Source organism: Cataglyphis hispanica, chromosome 25, assembly GCF_021464435.1.
Source record: "Cataglyphis hispanica isolate Lineage 1 chromosome 25, ULB_Chis1_1.0, whole genome shotgun sequence".
NCBI lineage: Eukaryota > Metazoa > Arthropoda > Insecta > Hymenoptera > Formicidae > Cataglyphis > Cataglyphis hispanica.
In genome coordinates, this window is record NC_065978.1 from 2,959,982 (window position 1) to 2,982,041 (window position 22,060).

At 36.0% G+C, this 22,060-nt stretch overlaps 1 protein-coding gene across 1 annotated transcript in view; it reads right to left on the minus strand.

The window, feature by feature from the left end:
- LOC126858383 (synaptic vesicle membrane protein VAT-1 homolog-like) overlaps positions 1 to 18,474 on the minus strand; it is a 23,904-nt gene extending 5,430 nt beyond the window's left edge. The window contains exons 1-3 of the mRNA XM_050608655.1: positions 17,708 to 18,474; positions 5,479 to 5,608; positions 3,920 to 4,135 (exon numbers count right to left, since the gene is read on the minus strand). Coding sequence (XP_050464612.1) covers positions 3,920 to 4,135; positions 5,479 to 5,608; positions 17,708 to 18,024 — 663 coding nt within the window. The 5' untranslated portion in view covers positions 18,025 to 18,474. The remainder of the gene's footprint in view (positions 1 to 3,919; positions 4,136 to 5,478; positions 5,609 to 17,707) is intronic.
- Between the last annotated feature and the right edge of the window lie 3,586 nt (positions 18,475 to 22,060).

Below are 22,060 nucleotides of genomic sequence, written 5' to 3' on the forward strand. Positions count from 1 at the left end.
GCAGTATTAAAGAAATAGCGCATATGTTCCTGCTCGTTTTTGACATTTCTAAAATAGCTAAAAAGTATGCTAAAAGGCATATCCCAATCCCTGCTATTTTTCTTCTTCTGTGTCTTCCCTTTCGCAATGCAAGCTACTTTTTGTTGAGAAATACAGTTACAGTACGCATGCTGGACTCATGTTGAGCGCGCTCACTCGTATAGAAGTATAACTTGAGAAAGGATGAGACAGGATTAAGAGAAAAAAGAGATAGAGCCGCACAGCCGCCCGAGATTTTCAACAGAAGCAGCATACATTATTTCCGAGAATCGCGCGCTCGTTGCTTTTCATTCCTCTCCGCCCCTTGTCGAGAATTCGATACTCGGCGACCGATGCCGAGCGCTCTCGAAGAAGAGTATAAATGAGAAAAAAAGAGAGAGGTAGAAAAAGAGGAAAAAAGAGATATAAAGATAGAAGATCCAGAATCCTTAAGTAACCGCAACAAATTATATATATATATATATATGTATGCATTGCGAGAGAGATGCGCGTATGAAAATTATGCAAGAGAGGAACATATTTCAATTTTTCAATATAATTTTATTATATTTATTAATTTATTAATAATTGAATATATATCATATGTATTAATTAAAAAATTTATTATATTATATATAGCTTTAGTAATGATGCTTCACGGAGCAGAAATCTTTTTTTTTTTTCTCGCGTAGACAATGATTTAATTAATATTAACTGATCCATGCGATTTGAGGAACAATGTGTCTCGCCCACCTCTTCTCGTTCATCCTTTCCTTGACATTAAGGATGACGTATATAGCATGGGACTTATAATTCATACTCCCCGACAACAATGGGTTCCGCACGGTTCGAGAGAAATGCGACCGCGCGAAAACACGGACACTTTTACGCGTGATTCTTCGTGCATTAGCCCGGGAAAGCCAGTCACGTAGAGCAGAAAAGCTCCCCGTTAAAAAGAGAGCACTCGATTCGTAAAAAGTACTGCTTTCTGATCACGTCGAGAGAACTTTCCTTCTTCTCGTGAATCTTTCAAAAAGATCGCATCATATCTCTTTTTTTCTGTCACCTTTTCGGTTTTTTTTATGAAGAAGGTATGCTCGATATATTCGGAACAGCTTTCAGATATACCTGGTGGAGATGCATGTATCAAGTATATTTTGCAAATACACGATCAAAAATATTTACTGTGCATTCATTTCGCAAGAATGGTTGTCAATTGTCACTCGATATTATTTAATAATATGAGCGAATAGGGTACTAAGATTTTCAGCAGCCACTTTCCTCGTTTAATTGATTCCTTGTTCTCTTTTACAGATAGCTCTAAAGAGACAAAGAAACAGTTAAACCGCATCAATCATTAATTTTTTTATAATAATATCGTAAAATTATAGCCGGCTTTTATGAGCAACGTATAAAACCCGGTCTTTTTATTTCTTATTTATATTGCGTTTCTTCTATTTCGCCTTCCTTTATTTTAAGTACCGACAATGCAATAAAGTACAACTAAAAAAAAAGTTAAAACCCATTCTGACAGCAAAAATTTGGTTCTAAATTCGAAATGTAGAATATTCTTTTCATCGCACAATCCAATATAAAATTACAGAAAAAATAAATGTAAAGAAATTAAGATATTAAAAGGAATAAAAAAAGCTAATATCTATCGATAATAGAATTAACTCAAAAATGCTCGCCCTAGCTCATGAACAAAGAGAGGACACAATGATATATTTTCCTTAAATACATCTCGTATTTGGATTTTAAATAGTTGCCTTCTTTCGTAACATAATTACATCTAACACACATGGCAAGAGAACTTCTTCTTCGTGAGATATTCGAAACAGGAAGTCGTCTTTAATTAAGTTCTTCAAGTTCTTCCATAATATCATAGCAGGGCATCCATCGATCGAGTTATCACCGGTAATACACGTGGCGTACGATACCGATACAGTGTGAAAATAGCTTAAAGTCGCACCACGTGGTGGTGACATGCCAGTGATGGTGATGGTGATGGTGATGGTGATGGTGGTGGTGGTGGTAGTGGTGGTGGTGGTATGGTCTCAGACGGGCGCGGTCCATGACGGTGGTCGATGAGAGAGCGAAAGGTTGCCTGGCAACCCTCACACCCCCGTGCGATCTGCGCTCCGCATCCCCCGTAGATTTCACCTTCCGTCTCAACCGTCCGGGAAAGGGGGCGCAAAACGACTGGCGAAGGGGGAGGGGGAGGGGGGTTGGTTTGCCGCCAACCGTAGTTGGTTTCGGGTGTAACCTGTTGAGCCGTATTGATCCCGACGGTTCTTCTTTTTCTTCTGCCTCTCCTCGTTCGCCGCCGAGAGAGAAACCACCCCGCGTGGCCAAAGAACCCGGAAATATCTCCTTGGTGCTTTAACCTTCTCGATTCCCTCCGCCACCGTCCCTTGCAAGCCGGTTCGCAGCCATCCAACTACCGTCGCTTATATGAAATTTCAACATTCGCACCCCGCGAAGTATTTAATGTTTTCAAGCCTGGGACTTGTAGGATTTAAATTGGTTTCCAGAGTGAGTAAATAAAGCTTGGCAAATCTCACTTCGATAACTCAAAGGGAGAGAACTCGAGAGAGGAAAAAGTGTTTATAATATTTATAATATTTAATTTATAATAATATTTATAATATTAAAATTTATAAAATATATATTTATAAAATATTTATAATATTTAATTTTTATTTATCTTTAATGAAAATCTAAACTTGTTTGATCGTCGTAAGAGTTAAAAAAAATTCCGTTACATCCTGCATAAAACGTAGCGTAACGGATTTAAAGAAAAATGTCATAAGTATCGCATCTTTCGCATATAAACGTTTTCCATAAAACGGTTCTAGCAATAATGTTAACGTTGCCTGCACTCGACGATTTAGATACCGTGGTCGTAATACCGCGCTACTTATTGGATTTGTAGTGTGTTCGAGTAACGTAAACACGCTTCGAAGATGTCGGCTATTCACGTTTACGAGCAAAATGTCTATGCGCGAGACATTAACTCGTTTATATTATGCACACATGGTATGTATTGCGGTAAAGCTGTCCAAACTCGCGAAAACGTCTCTTCGCAGAGTCACGTTATTGTTGGTTAAACACTTTTGTATGTTAAAGACATAATTTTATCGTCTACATATTGTTTGCCTAACTGTTGCTTTAACGATAAATCAATGTATAATTCAATATTATATCGTGCCGAGCATTGTGCCATAAAACTTAATACAATCACGCGCACAATAAATTATATATGTATATATAAGCAAATAGATATTAAATATATATATATATATATATATATATATATATATATATATACATATATTATCGAGTTAATAATACATCATGCATTTGGTATAAGGAACAGCTGTTAATATCGCGTAAGTAAATATTGTTGAAATGCTTGATCTACTTTTATAATTGGTTAAAACCAACGTAAAACACAATTACGATATCTTTAAATGAGTAGAATCTTTATGATAATAATTATAGAGAATTTTAAAGAAGAAATATGATTGAAAAATGCTATGCATACGATTGCATCGCACACAATTGTGCATATTACGACTTTATCTTTAATACTGCAACGTACCGAGGCAATTTATAATAAAGAAGAAGAGAAAGAGATAAATGAAGAAATAAAAAAAAGATACATCGCGTATATACGTATAATCGAATGTAATAATTACGATACATCCATAAGCATATCGAATCCTTCATGATTAAGGATATGATTGAGCAGAGAGTGTAATTAAAAAGTACAATTCATCATCTCCCCTGTATCTTTCCGAAGAGCGATTCCACGCTTCTTTCTCTCTCCCTTTCCATTTTTTCTTTTCCTTTTTATCGATGATAGAAAAACAAGTATAAAAAAAATGCATCATCTTACCACACCGCCGCCGGCGCTGTGCAGCAGCAAGCTCTTGCCGGGCGTGAGATGGGCCAGCTCGAAGAGCAGAATATAAGCTACGGTGTAGTTCATGGTGATGGCGGCCGCATCAAGGTAGCTCATTCCGGGTGGTAACGCAAAAACGGACGTTGCCGGCACAGTGACCAGTTCCGCCCACGCTTTGTGATCGGGAAGGGCGACCACTCTATCACCCACCTGTTAAAAAAAATACCATTATTTTTGCAACAGTGCCAAACCAGCATTTTACACTATATATTATAAATCAAAAATTTTCTTTTCGATTTAAAACATTTAAACATTTAAAGCGTATTTCTAGGATTGAAATTAAGAGGGAGTATAATCCTTTTTGTAAAGATATAAAGTCTTGTCTAAAGTTTAAATTAATAAAATACTTTTGTTATTTTTTTACACAATATGTAATATATTTTTAGAATTATTCTATATATAATTCTTACGACCCTCATATGGATTATTGATTAAAAACGATTTAGCGATTTTATACTTCGTTCCCCTCTTCGTAAAGACAGTGAGCCGTTTTATCAAATTAGGCCTCTAGCTAACACATCCGTTTTAGTAAGCAGGAGCAGGAGCAAACTGCTATTACTTTCGATTCGTATGCTCGAAGGGAACGCTCTCTTCCTCCTCTCTTTCTCTTTCTGGCAAAGCAAGGCAGCCAGTTTTACACATGCTGGCCGGATATCTGACCCTAAGCGCCTGGAGAGCTCGCTTTTCTGCCTACCTCCTTCTGACCTCGAAAGACTTTTGCGAGTCACGAAAATAGACCACCCTAACTGTACAAGCTATTCCATATGATGACGTCCCATAGTCGACCGTAAAGAAATTCCGCGGATCCATGCCTGGAGGCTCGATTCCGCCGTCAACATGCTCAACATGATAAGATCCTTATATATATAGCTTCGTAGTGTTTTATCAAGGAACATTGATACTTCTGCGCATTTTTCTGACGTAAAGACTTAATAACGGAAATCATCGCGGCGAGGAAAAAAATAGTCTCTCGTTTTATTTATGGCACTATTTTAGCTGTAAGAACGCCTTTCAAGAGCTTTCAAAAAGTTGAGCCTGATGTAACGTCAAAGCTGAAAATTGATATAGGATCATTATTTCAATACGAGATAGCTCCATCATCCAACTGAATTGGATTAGTGCGTTACTAGATAGATAACGTTCACTAGCTTCTAGTCTCCATTAAGCCCATAGAGAAAATTTTATTTATTATTAATTAAATCGAAAGAATCTCGAGCCTTGTATAATTATGTATATTTCCATCGACACGTTTCTTAAGCAGCTGAATCTATTTCTGTCGTGTATCTGACAAAATTATTAATAATATTCGCAACATTGTTTACATTAATTTTCTTTAAATTTCAACAAAAGGGTATAGATAATCGTATTATTCGATACATTTGATAATAAATTTCCGAATACAAAATAGAACTTAGAATTTCGAGACACAAATTTGCTTATGATTTAAGCTTGTTCGTAATCAGATTCATTAAAAGTTTTCTGCTCATACTCACTTTGAAGTTCTCGACTCCCTCACCGACTTGCTCGATGTCACCCGCGCATTCCGAGCCCATGATGAACGGAGTTTTTGGGGGTGAATCAATCGCACCTTGTCTAGCCATCAAATCTTGAAAGTTCAGCCCGCTGCAAGAAACAAAAGAAATTATATATATTATATTAAATACAATTAATTACAATTAATATATATGGAGGAAAAAATATCGAGGAACAATTTTATTCTAAGCCATCAAATGTAGAAGTGAAACAACAAAAATTAATGCAATCAAGAGATGTATTGTTAATTTGTTATAAACTTTAATGTCTATTCTTATTATTACTTATACTTTATCATTAACAACAACACGTAAAAATGGTGGCTATTATCAATCGTCATTGGTATAACACAAAGAGAGATCAATGTTTTATTGTATTTTCTGAAAACTACTATCCTTCGATCTCATTATCATAGTCAAAAATTTGGTTCTAATCTTAATCTCACGGAACGAACGAGTTTGCTCGTTTTCAGCAAAACACGTAGCCTTGCCTCATAATAAATAAAAAAAAAAAAATAAAATAAAGAAAATCCCGGGAAAATTATAAAATCCTACCGTTTACGCGTATATTATACGCGTGACACTCACGTATCTAAAACGTCGATAAAAAGGAATATGAAGAGGGTTGAAATAAAACTATTTCATATATAACAACGAGTTTCGACCGCGGCTCGCATATAAATACACGTGGTGTAGTTATACCTTTGCCGGTTCCTATAACAGGAGGGTACAATGAGGCGAAGGCGCCGCGACGCCTAGACCGATGCCTGGCGTCGCACGCAATGTACGACGGCACCTTCAGAGCGTCGCGACGTTACTCATCGTGGAAATATTTACTATCGGCATGTCCGATAAAACGTTCGTGAACTTCGGAAATAACCGACAAATTTTGTCAAAATGGTGATTTGCATGTCGATGCATTGTTACATTCTCTTATATAATTATATTCGCGGAAAATGTACGACATATAATATAAATTTATCATATCTGATAATATATGAGAAAGATAAAAATATTAATGTAGTTTCAGAGCAAAATAATTTTAATAAATATCTAGTTTGTACATTCTTTATGATATCAAATTTATTAAACTCTTCATAAGTTTTTAGTAAATATTTTTAACAATATTTTTAGTAATTAATTTAATAATTTGTTGCAAATATTTTTAATAAAATTGATAGTAAAATGCATAGTAAAAAAAAATTTTAAAGCGATCTTATGTAAAATTATTTGTTTCATTGAATATTGTATTTATTCCGAATAAATTTGCCGATGTTACAATGCATCCGCAGCTTTCGGTTAGTATAATTTGTTAGCCTGATTGAAATGAATATTTTATTTTCAACGGATTGCCAATATGCGTTCCGTTGCATTATGGCGCTTAGCCGCAAAATACGTCGTAAATTGTTATCAGCTCTCGCGATACACCACGTAATTTCCTGGAGTACCGAGCACCATGTGATGAATCATCGTGGACTTGATGAAATTTTGCCCAAGGTCAGCGAACGTATCGCAAATGTCCCTTATCATATTGCGATAATTATTTTATTATATTTCACTAAACGCTGTTTTTCCTCTCTTTATTTACACATACCTTGTATCTAAATAATTATAAAACAAAAAGAATATACAAACAATAGGAAGCCAGTAATATTGTATTTCTAATAGTAAGAAAATGTAATTCATTTGTGACATGTGAAGACGAGTAGTTTCAATTTTTCAATTATTACACATAGATACGCTGCAGTTGTTGCGTGTATAAGATAGCCCGTGTTTTACCGATAACCGTAACAAAGGAAATTGCGGTCGAGAACGATATACCGCGAAAAACAGAATTTCGTCGAACGATTTACGTAACAACGACTAGACGTATCGATCGCTTATTGCCCTTTCCGAACAATCGAATTTTACTCTCACAAAATAATAATAGACTAAATTCTTCGATGCAATCGAATTATGGTATATATAGTATCGAAGATACTGTCAAAGAGTAATAATTTTGGCGCGTATATAACAATCACATCATGAACACGATAACGAGTTTGCAGAGATTGCCTCTGGTATGCATATTGGTATACGTAACACGTCATATATAGATCGCGTTCGAAACACATGGTACATTTTTCCATGCATTCAATAAATGTCGGGCGAGACTGTAATGCGTGAAAATCGCACGACTTACGCATCATTTATTCATCGGGCTGCATCCGCGAACGTGTCCGCGCTTTCCATCGAGGAACGTATTGAATTCAATGTATAAGTAGAGAAGTGCAATACAATGATTCTATTCCACGCTTTATTGACAGGTATAAACGTACACCAATCACGCGAAACGCCAGATTAAACCGATTCTATTAAATTCTGTCTGTCGGTGCGAAATATTTCTGTCTGTCGCAATGGACTTATCCGTATATTCGCGCTTGCGGTCGCAGAGCGTGGCGGAAAAATTCACCGAGTTAAAATTAGCGATCTTAAATAGCCATAAAAACTGCGCGGCTCGCAAACTGAGAGGAGGGTTGCCGCACAATTAACATACCGAATGTCTTTGCGCAAAAGCGTAGCGAGATACAAAGTTACGCCTATACCTCCCTCGCTCGCGTTTATCCCTCCGCGTTTTAACATATGGCTTTAGTCCTTATAATGTACTGCAGTCTGCTAACCGCAATGTAACACGCAAGTCGCAACAGTTCGTAATTATGTTATATTACCGCTGTGTAATTATTGAGAAGCAGAGGAGTTCGACGAAAAAAAATTGTATGAGGAAAATTAAATATTATTTCGTAGAAAATAATATTTAATTTTTCTCGTACAATTTTTTTTATTTATATTTTTACAGGAAAGATATTTTTGTCCCCCGGAATATCGATATATTGCATAAGAAGCTTTTAAGCGCTCGCTACAATCGTCTGATATTATCAATCGTATTAATTGACGTTGAGCACGAATGCGACAGTTAAACGTAAATGAAGCAGCTGAAAACGAAAACATATTCCGTTCCACAAAGATAAAGCAGCATCGACAACAAGCTCCGATACGGTATAATGGAATTCTAGTCATGACTCGCGACCCGTTTCGCATTGTCGTCGCGGCTACTGCGCAGATAAAGTGTATTGCATGATTTAGAGGCGATCGCGTTACGCGAGACGCTTTCATTCACCTTGTAAGACACCACATTACTGTCCATTACTTTCACAATTTGTCGTACTTAGAGTCGTTTCCGCTCTTTCCGCTCGCCGGAGCCCGGAGCTATACAAACGGTGATCGTGTAGAGAGAAAAACGGTTCGTTCCGGTCACCAGCAGAATTTCTGCGTATTGTCATTAACTGTTTCAACGTATTCGATAACATGTGTAATATACATATAACTACGCGATAAATAATAAGCGCGAGTAATAAACAATGATTAGAAAAAGTAATTAATTATTTATATTTATTAGAATAAAATGAGAAAAATAAATAAACAACTGTGACACAACTGTCAAAAAATCAATCAAAATTCGCCAGTCTAGTTTTACGATATTATTCGATGATAAGCGAATTTCTGTTTGTGTTATCGAGGCACACATTTCAGTACGTTTCAATTAGGCTAATTTTAATGAAATGGAACTGAAAAGATTTGTCAAATGATGTGGGCTCTGTTCTTCCGGTAATCAGCGAGTTTTACCTGAAAATTTCATCGTGGGAACCAGAATAAGCAAGCACAACGATTCTTATTGAATAGCCTAAAAAGACACGCGAGTACAAGGATAAGAGAAAAGTTCAGAAAGCTTAAGAAGCGAAGAAGTTCCAAAGATTCTTGCAATCGCTTAATTCCTTCAAATTGCGTCGAATTAAGGGGAATAATTTTCTTCATTCTTGGCAAGAGGCAATTGAACGGACGGACTGGACGGACTCGACGACGCGACATGCAACGCACCACCCCAGGGGCGCGTAAAGCTACAACACAAAACGGACGTAGGGACACGCACGGTATACAAGGTGTCTCTGAAAAGAAGAAATTCTGGGAGCTAATTTTCGCATACAAAAATATATATTAAAGTATTAAATATCTACAATTTTAATAGTCGTCAATTATTTTAAAATTCTACATTCGTACATATATGTATATATCATTAGGAAAGGGAAATACTGTTGAACGAAAACGCTCTATATGCAGGCGTTTAAGGTAGGAGAGCTAGGTCGCCCTTTAACCGCACGTTTCCATCACTACCTTGCTCGCGAACGTGTATGGCGTGGATATACACGTCAATCGATCGTCGGGGAAGACATCGAGGCGCCTACGAAGCTATAACTGTACGGTAAAATCAAATGCATGAATCTCGCGTGACTTCGATCGGAGCGACGTTCGTTCGAGTGAAAGTGCACAACGTACACAACGATTTGTGCCGCAGGTATTACACCGATATCAGCAATGTCGCCTTATCTCGAAACCTTGCGCAAAATTTCCAAGTCGTATTTCGTTCCCCCTCTCGAAATGCAGTTTCGTACAAATGCGTGTGTTTTCTTGCATAACGCGATCCCTAAATACTCGATTTAGAAGGAGGCCGATATTGACAATTTGACGAGATAAATTATGACAGAGAATGATAGAATAATAATAAATAACGACGGAATATTACGCTCAATCGTCTGACAATTTTCTTCGCAAAGAATGCACACAATGTTAATATATCTTCTGCATTTCATTATTTAAGATAAGCCGGGAGTTCTCTGACTTTATTAACATAATTTTTCAACGTGAGGGAAACGAAGGATAAACAACATGAAATCGTAAACAATTGCCATGGTAAGAATAAGAGAGTCGAATAAATGTAATCTTTTTTCGAGCATATAATTGCGCGTTGTAACGTATGGTCAGCAAATGTGGGTGTGTAGAATGAACGCTGATCGAGATATCGGCCGAATTAATCATACCGAGATTATACTCAACATATTTATCGTGCTATATCATCGAGCAAATAAATTCGATACTGAAACTGTCGAAAAGCAAACGAGATTAAAAAAAAGAGAGAGAGAAAAGGGAGAATCGAAGTTAATCGAATGGGAAAATTCCTTCTCGGTGAAATTGCGCGTCGTGTAATTGCGACAATTGTCTTAAAAAAAAAAAGATATAGCCAAAGGTTAAATTTGCGGGTTTAAGGGAATAAAAAAAAAGAGTGAATTTGAAAAATGTATGTATCATATGTAAAAATATTGACAAAAATTATATGAAAATTTCGTAGACTGTTGTACTATTTCTTCTGTGCAAAATTTGAATACAATTTTCTTAACGGTTTGAAAATTATTTAAGTTTTAAGTTAGTATTGATTATTATGGAAAATCGCATATTGTATATAGCATTTATTGACAAATTTGATAAAAAAAAAACATTGCCAACAAAATAAAAATTTTCACATATATTAAGAAACCTCTACTAAATATTTATACAAAAATTTAGATCTACTTCCTCTTTTAAAAGTCATTTACTAAAAATTGTAGAAAAATCTTTCTCTCTCTCTAAATTACTCGTTTTTTTTTTTGTTTCTTGCAATTGATTTTAGAAGGTATTCACGATCTAAAGTTTTTGTCATAAATTAGAAAAAATATTACAACTATTTTCTTTTACAAAGACATTAAAAATCATATTATTTTGTGATACTTTAATTCTTTTTATAATCCGGATTTATTAATTTGATTTTTCAAACAGTATAAACAGTATAAAAGAGTATAAGAAAAATGTTTTTTTTTTATAAAGTTTTTTGCTATTATTGTACAGCCAAAACATTCTTAAATAAAAAGTATATATTGTACACGATGGCAATTATTTTGCCGTACGATAGATGAGCGCGCTGGCGGCGACAGAGTTATCAATTGTTTTCAGACAGGCTCCGTAGGGATACCGATATAGGAGCTCTTTGTTACTTTTTATCGTCTGCCCGATGAGAGGCTGCTGCACTTTTACAACAACTCCGATCTACTGTATAGGGGTGCGTGTAAACCGCACCGTGTGCGATTATACGCTATAGACGATGACTCGCGCGAAACGGATTGCAATCAGGCAGATATAACGGTGAAAAAAGTACGTCAGCTATGTGTGGATTGGCGTTAATAAAGGAGAGGCTAAAGCACGGATTAGTTACGCGTTGTGAAGAGTTACAGGTGTGATATCCGCTACAGAAAAGAAGATCTAATCCTTTATATTTACAACACATGGCATTTAGTTTGTGCACCGACTTCTTAATGTTATGATAAATATTCAAGATAAAGATTATAGCTATTTTAATATGAAGATATCTGCAAAACATGTTAATAATTATAAAATAAATTAGATTAAAATGACTGACAGCTGAGTTTCTTCTCGTACGCGATCAATACACAAGCGAGATAACTAGATATAAAAACAGAATCGAATGGTAAGACAACAGCTGCGGATCCAAACGCGTCATATTGTTTTTATGAGTCACTCGCGTGGCATGGACACATTGATATACATGTCGCTTCTATTGCGAGCTGTAAAATATTTCACAGTGTAAATAATTCTCGATCTGATATCATGAATATACATATCGATCTGATATCGTGAATATACATTCACCTGAATTTTTTTATTTCGTAAATTTATCATATATAATTCCCACTTCTTTAATCTTCTTTGATTGATTAAATCTTTATACTTTCAATCAATTTGTAAGAAAATGAGATTGCGGACATAAATAAAATTAGATTACGAATATGAATAATCGTCTTTGTGTGAAAATGTCGAATCCGATCTGTCATGGTGATGCAGCGAACGATGAATCTACCGCTGATTCTCATATAAATGTCAGCTGACGCATCACATTGATTGCGCGTATTGACTGAAAAGGAACAGAAAATACTTGGCGTAATCTAGATAACCCGAAACGACGATTAGCCGACTGCCTTCTCCGTTTACCATGATATACGCATATGAATCATACATGCATACATGATGAAAAATTCTGTCACGGGCAAACTGCGGTGGCGGTCGCACTCTTCTGCATATTTTAAGACTCGGTTCGTGCAATCGAATATCCCGCTGCGCAGCGAGATCTTGCGAACTCTTTGGCTAATATGCGATTTTTTGTTGTTTATTTGTGCTCTGTGAAATTGCGTCGTTACAAATATGCAAGCGGAACGATCACCGGATAAACATGTTTCGCAATAGAAACGAGAGAAACCTGCATGCCGCATATAGAAATGCAAACATTAAGCGGATGATCTACACACATTACCTTCTCAATTGACAAAGCGCAGCGCAAATGTTATCGTGAATCGCTTGACAATAAAGAAACAAATTTGCGCTGCTAACATTTCAACATTTTACTCGCGTTTCTCGCGATGATATTAATAAAAAATAAAACTGGTTAATTATATTACAAAATTGCGTTAAAATAAAAAAAAGATGATATATACAAGGTGGCCCATCGAAAGCGAAATAGGCATATTTTTTGGCATCTAACTTTATTTGTTCGAAAAACGCTCAAACTTCAACAATTTGAAATTTTTTTCTTTTGTTTTCTTTTTTCATAGAGATAAATTTCTTATCGACAAAAACAGCATCACAGGTTGTTGATATTATTAAAGCAAAATGGGGTCATTTAAAGAGTAAAATTTACGCGATTCAAACGGATTCTTTAGAAAATGTATGACAAAGCATCATCGTCAAAGCATCACTCCAGAAATGTTCTAGAATGTGCGACAAACGTTTTGAGCAGAATCTTTATCATTGTATGGAAGCTGATGATGATTATTTCCGACATTTACTATGCTGACACATAAGTTGCTAGTTTAATAACTACTGTTTGAAGCGCATTTACTTGGGAAATAATAATCGGAATTCAAAAATTAAAATATTATTTTTAGACACTCCTTACTATTTTAAAATTTTTAGGATGAAATTAATTCCCCTTTTGGGATTAAAGTTAAGTAAATGGAAGTAGCCAATTAATATGTCCCCCCTGCAAATAAAGTTCGAGCGTTTTTCGAACAAGTGAAGTCAAATGCCAAAAAACACGTCTGTTTCATTTTTGATGGGCAACTCTGTATATACGATAGATAGAGCATATGAAATTTATTTCCAAATTTCTGGCAAAACATTTTCCCCCGTCTATATAATAATAATGTATAGAAAAAATAATAATTTAGCATGATTCACCCGACGATGCGAACGCACCGATAGATCTATGGGATGTCCGTATTGATCGAACCACACCCGTATTTCCTACACCCTCTATCCTACGCCTCCCTTCCTCCCTTCCATCCCTCGCACACACGCGGTTGTCAACGTAAATGCGTGCGCATAGAAATCGATGTAATCGTTTTTAGTCGAAAAGCTCCAAGTCACGTATCGATTTATCTTTAATTTTATTGCGGACAAGATTGTGCATCCAATAAACTTGAGAAAGAATAACAAGAGAGATATAATATTATTATTTAATTCAAAGGTTAATTCAAAGATTCCTTGGACGTCACTGCTACGATCGAATTAAGATTGCCAATGATACTTATAAAAGCGCATCCACTTTAAGATTAGACTTGACATTGACAATAGACATTGCAATAGACATTGCAATAGACATTTATGCACTTTATAATTTTCCATGCAAATGATACATTATTTAATATTATCGAAATCGAATCTAAATCATGCAAGAGATTAATCATTTGAGAGTGAATCGGGTATCCAGCGTTATTATTACAATAAAGTAAGAGCTCTTGAGGATTCACAATAATTTAAAGGAAATTAAATAAGAACTTGAGATTTTAACAGTCTGTAAATCTGAAAATCCAAAGAGTCATGAATATTAATATCCGACAACTGTTAATATAAATTTCAAGATTTGAAAATTTGAAATTCAAATAATTAAAAATTTAAATCCAATTTTTTCGCACGGATACATAAGAGAAAAAATCGTGGAGAGATGTTTTTTCTTATTAATATAAAACACGCTTATATGTATAATATACGAAGATTCTGTCTGTACATGCTATGCGTAAATGAACGATGCATGAATGATTGGGATGCGATTATTATTAGCGTATAAGTAGATGTATGTACGTAAAAATTCCTGGCATTTATATATTCAGAATTTATGTGGCTGAAAGCTCGTGCTCGCGTTTTTCGTGCTTAAATGAAAGGCACCATTGTATCTGTCCCGTCGAGTTTATCATGCTAATGAGGTCTTAATATCGCGTTATGGGAAACTTTGAACGGATACCATTCAGTGAACGCGCGATACCCCACGATGACTGTGTTTCTCTCTCTCTCTCTCTCTCTCTCTTTTTTCTCCTCTCACTTTCTCTTGTATTTTAAAGAGTTTTCAAGACTTGTCTTTCATCGCGCGCGCGCTTTTTTTTCTATCGCTTCCAATTTCTTTCAGGGAGATGCCTTAGAAAGAAAAATACTCGCAGAATATAAAAAAAATTTATGGGATGCCTTGTGTGTGTGTGTGTGTGTGTGTGTGTGTGTGAGTAAATCATGTTGAAACGATACGATAGTTTATATCTCACTACTCTCCTTCTTGAAAAAAAATCGATCGATGAACGCGAATACGTTAATGCGTGTTTTTCTGAACCTATTAAAGTTTAAATTTCTGGACAAACCGGACAAAGCGAAACAAAGTCTCCTTCATCTCTTTTATCAAAGATATTTATTATACATAGAATAATGTTTATCGTTTGGATCATCGTGTTTCTCTGTCAGCACGAACGGAAGAATTGTTTTATTCAAGAATAATTGTTTCTTTCCGTTATCTTTGTCTGTTCATTCTAGGAGTAATCAAAAAAGAGGGATACGTAAAATATAAAATTATTCGCAAGTATAATTGTTTATAACAAATATTCAATGTAGAGAAAAAAAAATTTTTTTAAAAAGCCTTAAAATTTGTTTCCATAAAGTCAAGTTTCTGCAAAAATTTCAACTTTAAAATTTTTGTTATTAATTATTTTAAAAAAAGCTCAGAAATGACAAACTAAATTCACATATTTTATTGCAGTCGAATCTTAAATTTATTTAATCTTCCCTGAGTAATATTTATTATCAGATCTAATATAAATTTTTTTTTTAAATTATCAAAAAAATTAAAATAACGAAGCAAATATTTCATACAATTCAGAGAGATAAATATATTTAAAACGAAGTATTAATTTAAATGTGTTCCCGTAACGATATGCTTTTAATATTACTTCCACTTTCGGACGCGACATCTTAAATTCGACGTTTCCTGCGACGAATAACCCTTTCACTATATAAAGGGCATATACATATATACGTCCAAATGAACATCACGCTCACACGTAAAACGCGCATGAATGCACGCTCGACTAAAATGGAGAATGCCTCGGGCCTGCAATGGCAAAAACCAATTTGACAAGGGATCAATTGCGTTTCGATAAACATTTTGTTGTTCACGTAATTGTAAAAATAAATGCACATTTAAACATACTATCTTAAACTTGTTCATTCTCTACCACAAAAATGTATATTTCTTGAAATATGCAATAAAAAAAAATTATGTATGTTTTTATTTCTATAAAAAAGGATCTTCAATTTTTCGAAAGATAATTGATGAAAAATGAGTTAACGAGTTACTTGTATAACTTGTATAGAGTACTATCGAAACGACAACTGAACGGCACTTTATTTAGCCGTCTATCTCGTCGAGCGCCGACGACGGGGGTGCGCGTAGTTTGACGAACGTGTCTGCAGCGAAGCAGACAAATTTATTCGTCGTGCCGGCATTGGCAGCGTGATATCTTTCTATGGGGGCTATTTTCTCATCAATCCCAATAGCTTTTATAAAACGTGACTCACGCGCGAAAAGGTCCGCGCAGCCTTTGGCAAATCCGACATTCGCCATCTCTCCCATGCACCATCATCGTCGCGACCACCGTTTCTGACTGTTTGAGATAAAGCCTGCTCTCTTGATATGATTCGACACACATTATTGTAGTGAAAGCCGATATTTCTTTATAATTGAAAAATCAAATTGATCGTTTCTCCTCCGGGTAAATAGTCGGGCGGGGACGTGTATTATGATTTACGAATCGACGTCAACATTTCGGAAATTGATTGATCGATTATCGATCGAGCATTGAATTATCGAACATGCGGCGAATTGATATTTAAGGACGACGTGTATTATAAATTTTATGAAAATGTGACACGACTCCTCTTTGACCTGTTAACAATCGCTATTTGGCCACTTTGATCACGCTTTGTGCTTTGTGTGATTGAAATGAGTACGAGAGTGCTTCGTAGCGATATTAAGTGTCGGTATTAAATGCATACTTTGATTCAAGTATCTAGATTGTAACATGAAAAAATTGTAAGAAAAAATATTTAATGTATAATTTTAATTTAGCGAGGTGCCGTAGACAAGCTGGTAGATCTATTTTCCTTAATTCTAGTCGTTTAGACGTTTGGAATCATAATTATCTAGTCATTGTATGTTATTATGTACGACCCGCATATAGTCACAAAGAATCCGCAGTTAACGCGGTGGGAAAACGAAGAAATATAAGCCAAACATTCCTGAGAATTTACGTTGATAGCACTCGACAAAAGAACGGAAGTTATCTCATTCTTTCGATGTTGATCTTTTCGACACTTATATCTCGACTACATAATAAGATACAAAATTTGATAGAAAATTCCAACCGAGCCGCACCCTAGGACAAAGAACCCCAACAATATTTTATAAATTTGTCACTCATTTAGTTCCAAATATGATTTTCATTTCTTCATTTTATTCGTTAAAAATAAAAATTTAGTGTGTGTGTGTTTGTGAAAAACAAATGTAGTTATAAATTATATATATATTATATATAATTCTTACGACATTATAAAATTTCAGAAATTTTCTCTTTCTCTTTTCTTAAAAAATGCGATAAAATACCAAAAGTAATTAGCTGGATTAGAAAGTTCCCTCAAGAATTAGAAAAATTAAAACCAATATAAATGTACAGATAATAGCATAAGTGTCTGTGTGTGTCTGTGTGTGTGCCTCGGCCACAGACCAATTAGCCAAGCAAATATTACTGCGTGAATTCGAGGCGTTCCAGTAAGTTAATCGAGGAAAATATGGCTTCTACATTGTTTCATTTAACGACTCGGTATAACGGAGAGAATATATGCACGAGAATCGATGCGCTTTAACCGGTAAAACGACGAGCGTAAAGAAGCTACTCACCAGGCCTTGACTCGTATCAGAACCTCTCCCTCGCCGAGGGTGGGCTCCGGTTTTCTCAGGGCCTTGACACTTTTCAGGCCGCCGAAACCGTTGAGCACGATCGCCCGCATGTCCTTCGGCTCCGGAGTAGGCTTCTCCTCGCCATTCTCCTTCGGTTTATCGCCTTCACCATTCTCCTCGACCTTCTTCTCATCTTCCTTGCACTCCTTCGTCGGCTCCTCCTTGTCCGGCTTGGCAGCCGGCGGTGACGCCGTCGTTTCCTGCGGCGGCTTCTCGCCTTCGGCGCTCGGGCTCGTCTCGTTCTTGTCCTCTGCCATTTTTATGCCTTCCTCTTCTCAGACGTCCTGAAACTCTGAAGCTCACGCGACGTCCTTTAACGCGAGACTGAGACTTGAAGCTGCTCTGACGGCGGTTCGTGGCGGGGATACCTCAAGAAGGGGAGCGTGCGTTCGTACCGTCCGCGATCGCGAAGCGACAAACGGATGAGAAGGAGTAAGATAGAAAAAGAGATAGAGTGAGGGAGAGAGAGAGAGAGAGAGAGAGAAAGGAGGGAGAGAAAGTGCTCGTTTGTGTAAGTAATCCGTCGACTTTGGCACGGTGTGTCGTTTATACTACCCGGCACGTATGAACTCCACGGAAGCCGACGTTATTCTGTGCCACTGTGCGAAATCCGCTCCGCTCCGAAACTACGCCGGCCGGTAACGCGCGCGTTATTACTGTTGCTTAGCAACCGCGCGCCCTTGCAGGATGACCAATCGCGCGCCGTCTTCGTCACTTGCCACGTTCAGTCGAAGAGTCGTGCTGGGATGCGCGCGCAAGTGCCGCGGCACGTCACACACCGCCACAGCGAAGTAGTTCCGTTCCTCGTATCTTCTCTCCCCTTCCCTCCCATCTTCCTTCGCACGATCCCCTCCTCCTAACCTCCCCCTCCTCCTCCCGCTACCGCTAATCTCGCATAGTATAACCTAAAAATTTGAAAATGCCGACTCCATCGTGCTTAGAGTTGGGCTATCGATTCTCAGCACGATGGATATATACACGCTCGATATCACGCAGCATAATTACAAATTGCGCGGAGCGATAAACGCGCGAGGAGGCTCTCCGATCTTGATGACGCGACCGTATAATTGTTTCTATGAATAATCGAAGGAAAGGGGAGAACGCAAAGGATTTGCGGGGTGCCAATCGTGATCGTCGACGCCGTGTCGGCGCACGCTCATCCTATCCAAAAGGTTCTGGCGTACTTGAAAGCTGACGTGTAAAACAATAGAGCGATACCCGAAGTCTGGGAATACGTCTTTAACGCTATGAATCATCGCTATAGATGCGCCGAGACAAATTTTCCCATAGACATTCTCTGATAGATATTATAACGTTATTTTAGAAATACACAAGCATTAAAATTGAAATTAAAAATGCGCAAACCGGTCTATAATAAAATTCATTCATTTCAATGTTTCTAAGAAACACAAGACATTTATTTATTTAAAAATCTATTTCATATTGGAATGAAAAGAAAACTAACGATAAGCTTTTTATTTAGTAGACAAACCAACAGGCGGTTTGAATATCCTTGTATATAACTTCTATATTTATACTTTGTAATGAATACCTTAAGATCTCATGTCGAATGAATTTCCGCAATATATAACAAGTGTATGTCAAAATTTTTTAGGAGCGGTTAACATATAATTGATATATTTCAATTCCAATGAGGTATATCGCAATAATGATTACAGACTTTATTACATTTCGCTCAGCTGAGAGGTGTGTCAAATAGTCGGAGATGACATTCTGAAAAAAAGCGCAAGTTGACAGCGAAATAAAAGAATTCTTCTGCGTCTCGTATTCACACACACCCCTGAAAATATTTAATAGCTCGCATAATTTCTTTGTGAGATCTTGATCCGTTCCTTACATGCATCTTTCAACCCTGAAAATTCATCCATTCTTCCTCGGCATCGCGTCTGCTATCCGTGAGTGGCGAGAAAGTAGTGCCCAGCAGACGACGCCCGAAACGAAGCACATGTATTACTACGCCAACCAAGATGTGCGTGGGCTTTTCATGTCACATATGTCACACATACACAATGTATATGTGCGTGCGTATCCTGCCGTTTGTCCGTTCCTCCATTTAGCGAGAAACACGCCTTCTCAACACATGGAACTCTACTTCATATCGTCTTTAGTTGCAACTAATACTTTAAATACATCGCTTTCCATTGCAATCTTTTCTTACACGCTAATAAGAAAAAATTCGAAATCGTTCTTTGTTAGTTTACAACGCCATTGTAGCGTCATTCGTGTCATATACATGCATCATCAATGATAAAATTTTTCCAATTTTTTTGTCACAATCAAACATTTTTTTGCTAGGACATTCCTCAAAATTTAATTCCGCATAAGAGCAATAATATCCAAAGTATATAACGTATATATTGCATTATACTTTATGGGATATGTGAATATTTATACATATATATATATATATATATATATATATATATATATATATATATATATATTCTTTCGCAATTATATATAATTACAGCAAGCTATACAGAATTATAAAACTATTTGACACAGTATATTAAATGCACTTACATGTTAATAATTATTGATCCTCGTTTACGTACGTTTATCGTATAACAATCAAGACAAATCACAATCTGTGGCGATCATGCGGTTGAATTCACGAAACAATTGGACAGGGTAGTAATGAGAATCATGCAATGAGGATGTGCTGATTGGGATGAATGGCTTACATTGTCAGGAGGGCAAAAAGTGCTCAGAGCTTTTCCATCGAGATCTCCGGACGTAAGGCAATGTGTGGAAAAAGTATCGGAATTTTTAGAATATTTCTAAAAGATAAAGTTAAATTATTTCTAAAAAATGGTAACTATAAAAATTAATAATAAAATATACATTTCATGTTATATCCTAATTAAAAAATCTTATTTATGATCTTATTTTCAAGAAATCCGGTGTCCTTTTTTCAGTACCTTATATATATTCTATGTTTAATTAAGTTCAATTCACGCGTGCTTCTATATATATGTACTCCTATATAATTTCGCAAGATTAGCATGTAAGTGCAAGCGAAGTGTATTACAAGCATCGGCGTTAATTGATTGTATGGTAAACTCGCGCATAACTGCTTTGTAAAGTACGAACAATAAGCATTGCGTAGCGATTGTTAGTCGGTATGATTCCGTATTGTGTCAAGCGATGAAATATTGTTCAATTATTAATCACGATAAACGCATGAAGGTGTAAAACAGAAGCGTATATAATTCACGATACACATGAAATTACGCATAATCATTGATTTGTATAACAGTTTGCCTATTTTCGTCAATGAGACTTTATTTTGCGCTAATCACGGAATTGATTCGATATAGTTTCAGCAAAAAGCAATTGTTCACAAATTGGTAAACAACAAGATGTATGCAAGAGCAGTTATTATTTTTATTTTCTACTATAAGACGTATGCAAAAGCAGTTATTACTTTTGTTTATTATTACTATATGATATTGTACGATTCGTGATTTTTTTCTAGAATTACTTTAATGAGAGAATTTGAAAACATGATATGATCGGAAAACATTGAAAAAAATGAAAATTTTTTCTCGATTTATTTTTTTTATTTGATTTTAGTTTCCCTCATATTTTTATATTTGTTTGTTAATTTTTTTAATAACTTTTAATAAAAATTTAATACTGACGAATGAAATTCAGAGACGTATTACAAAGTGAATGAAAGATTTGAAACTGTTTATTATTACATGCCTAAGTTCGAAGTCATCGAATAGTCGATGAAAGATTATATTGGTCAATAATCAAGTATAATGAGCACACGATTAATAAACACAATAACCTCAATACATATACATATATATTAATGTCTATTTTGTTCGAAATCGTTTATGCGTTATCACTCATATACTTTTATTTTAGCTTTAATAATAACATCATGATTACCAACGCGTCATAGAAAGAGAGTTGACACATTATCAGCATTTTAATCGTGCGTCGATATGCGTTACAAAGATGCGACTCTTGAAACCTTTTTCCCGATATTGCGCAGGCATAAAACGATCTTTAGATAAGGAATATTATTCATGTGTAAATTTATATTATTACGCTGTATCAATATGGACAAATATTTAAAAGTTATTTGATTCACCGAAGGAATCTGGTCAAAACAGGAAACGCGAGCAATATGTGATTCTCACACACACATTTGCTATATCACAATTCGCAAGCCGATTACGCGCGAGTTATGTCATAATCAGCTGACGCTCCAGATTCGAAATCCGTGTTGCATCCGTTCTGATTCGAGTCTTCCCGGAT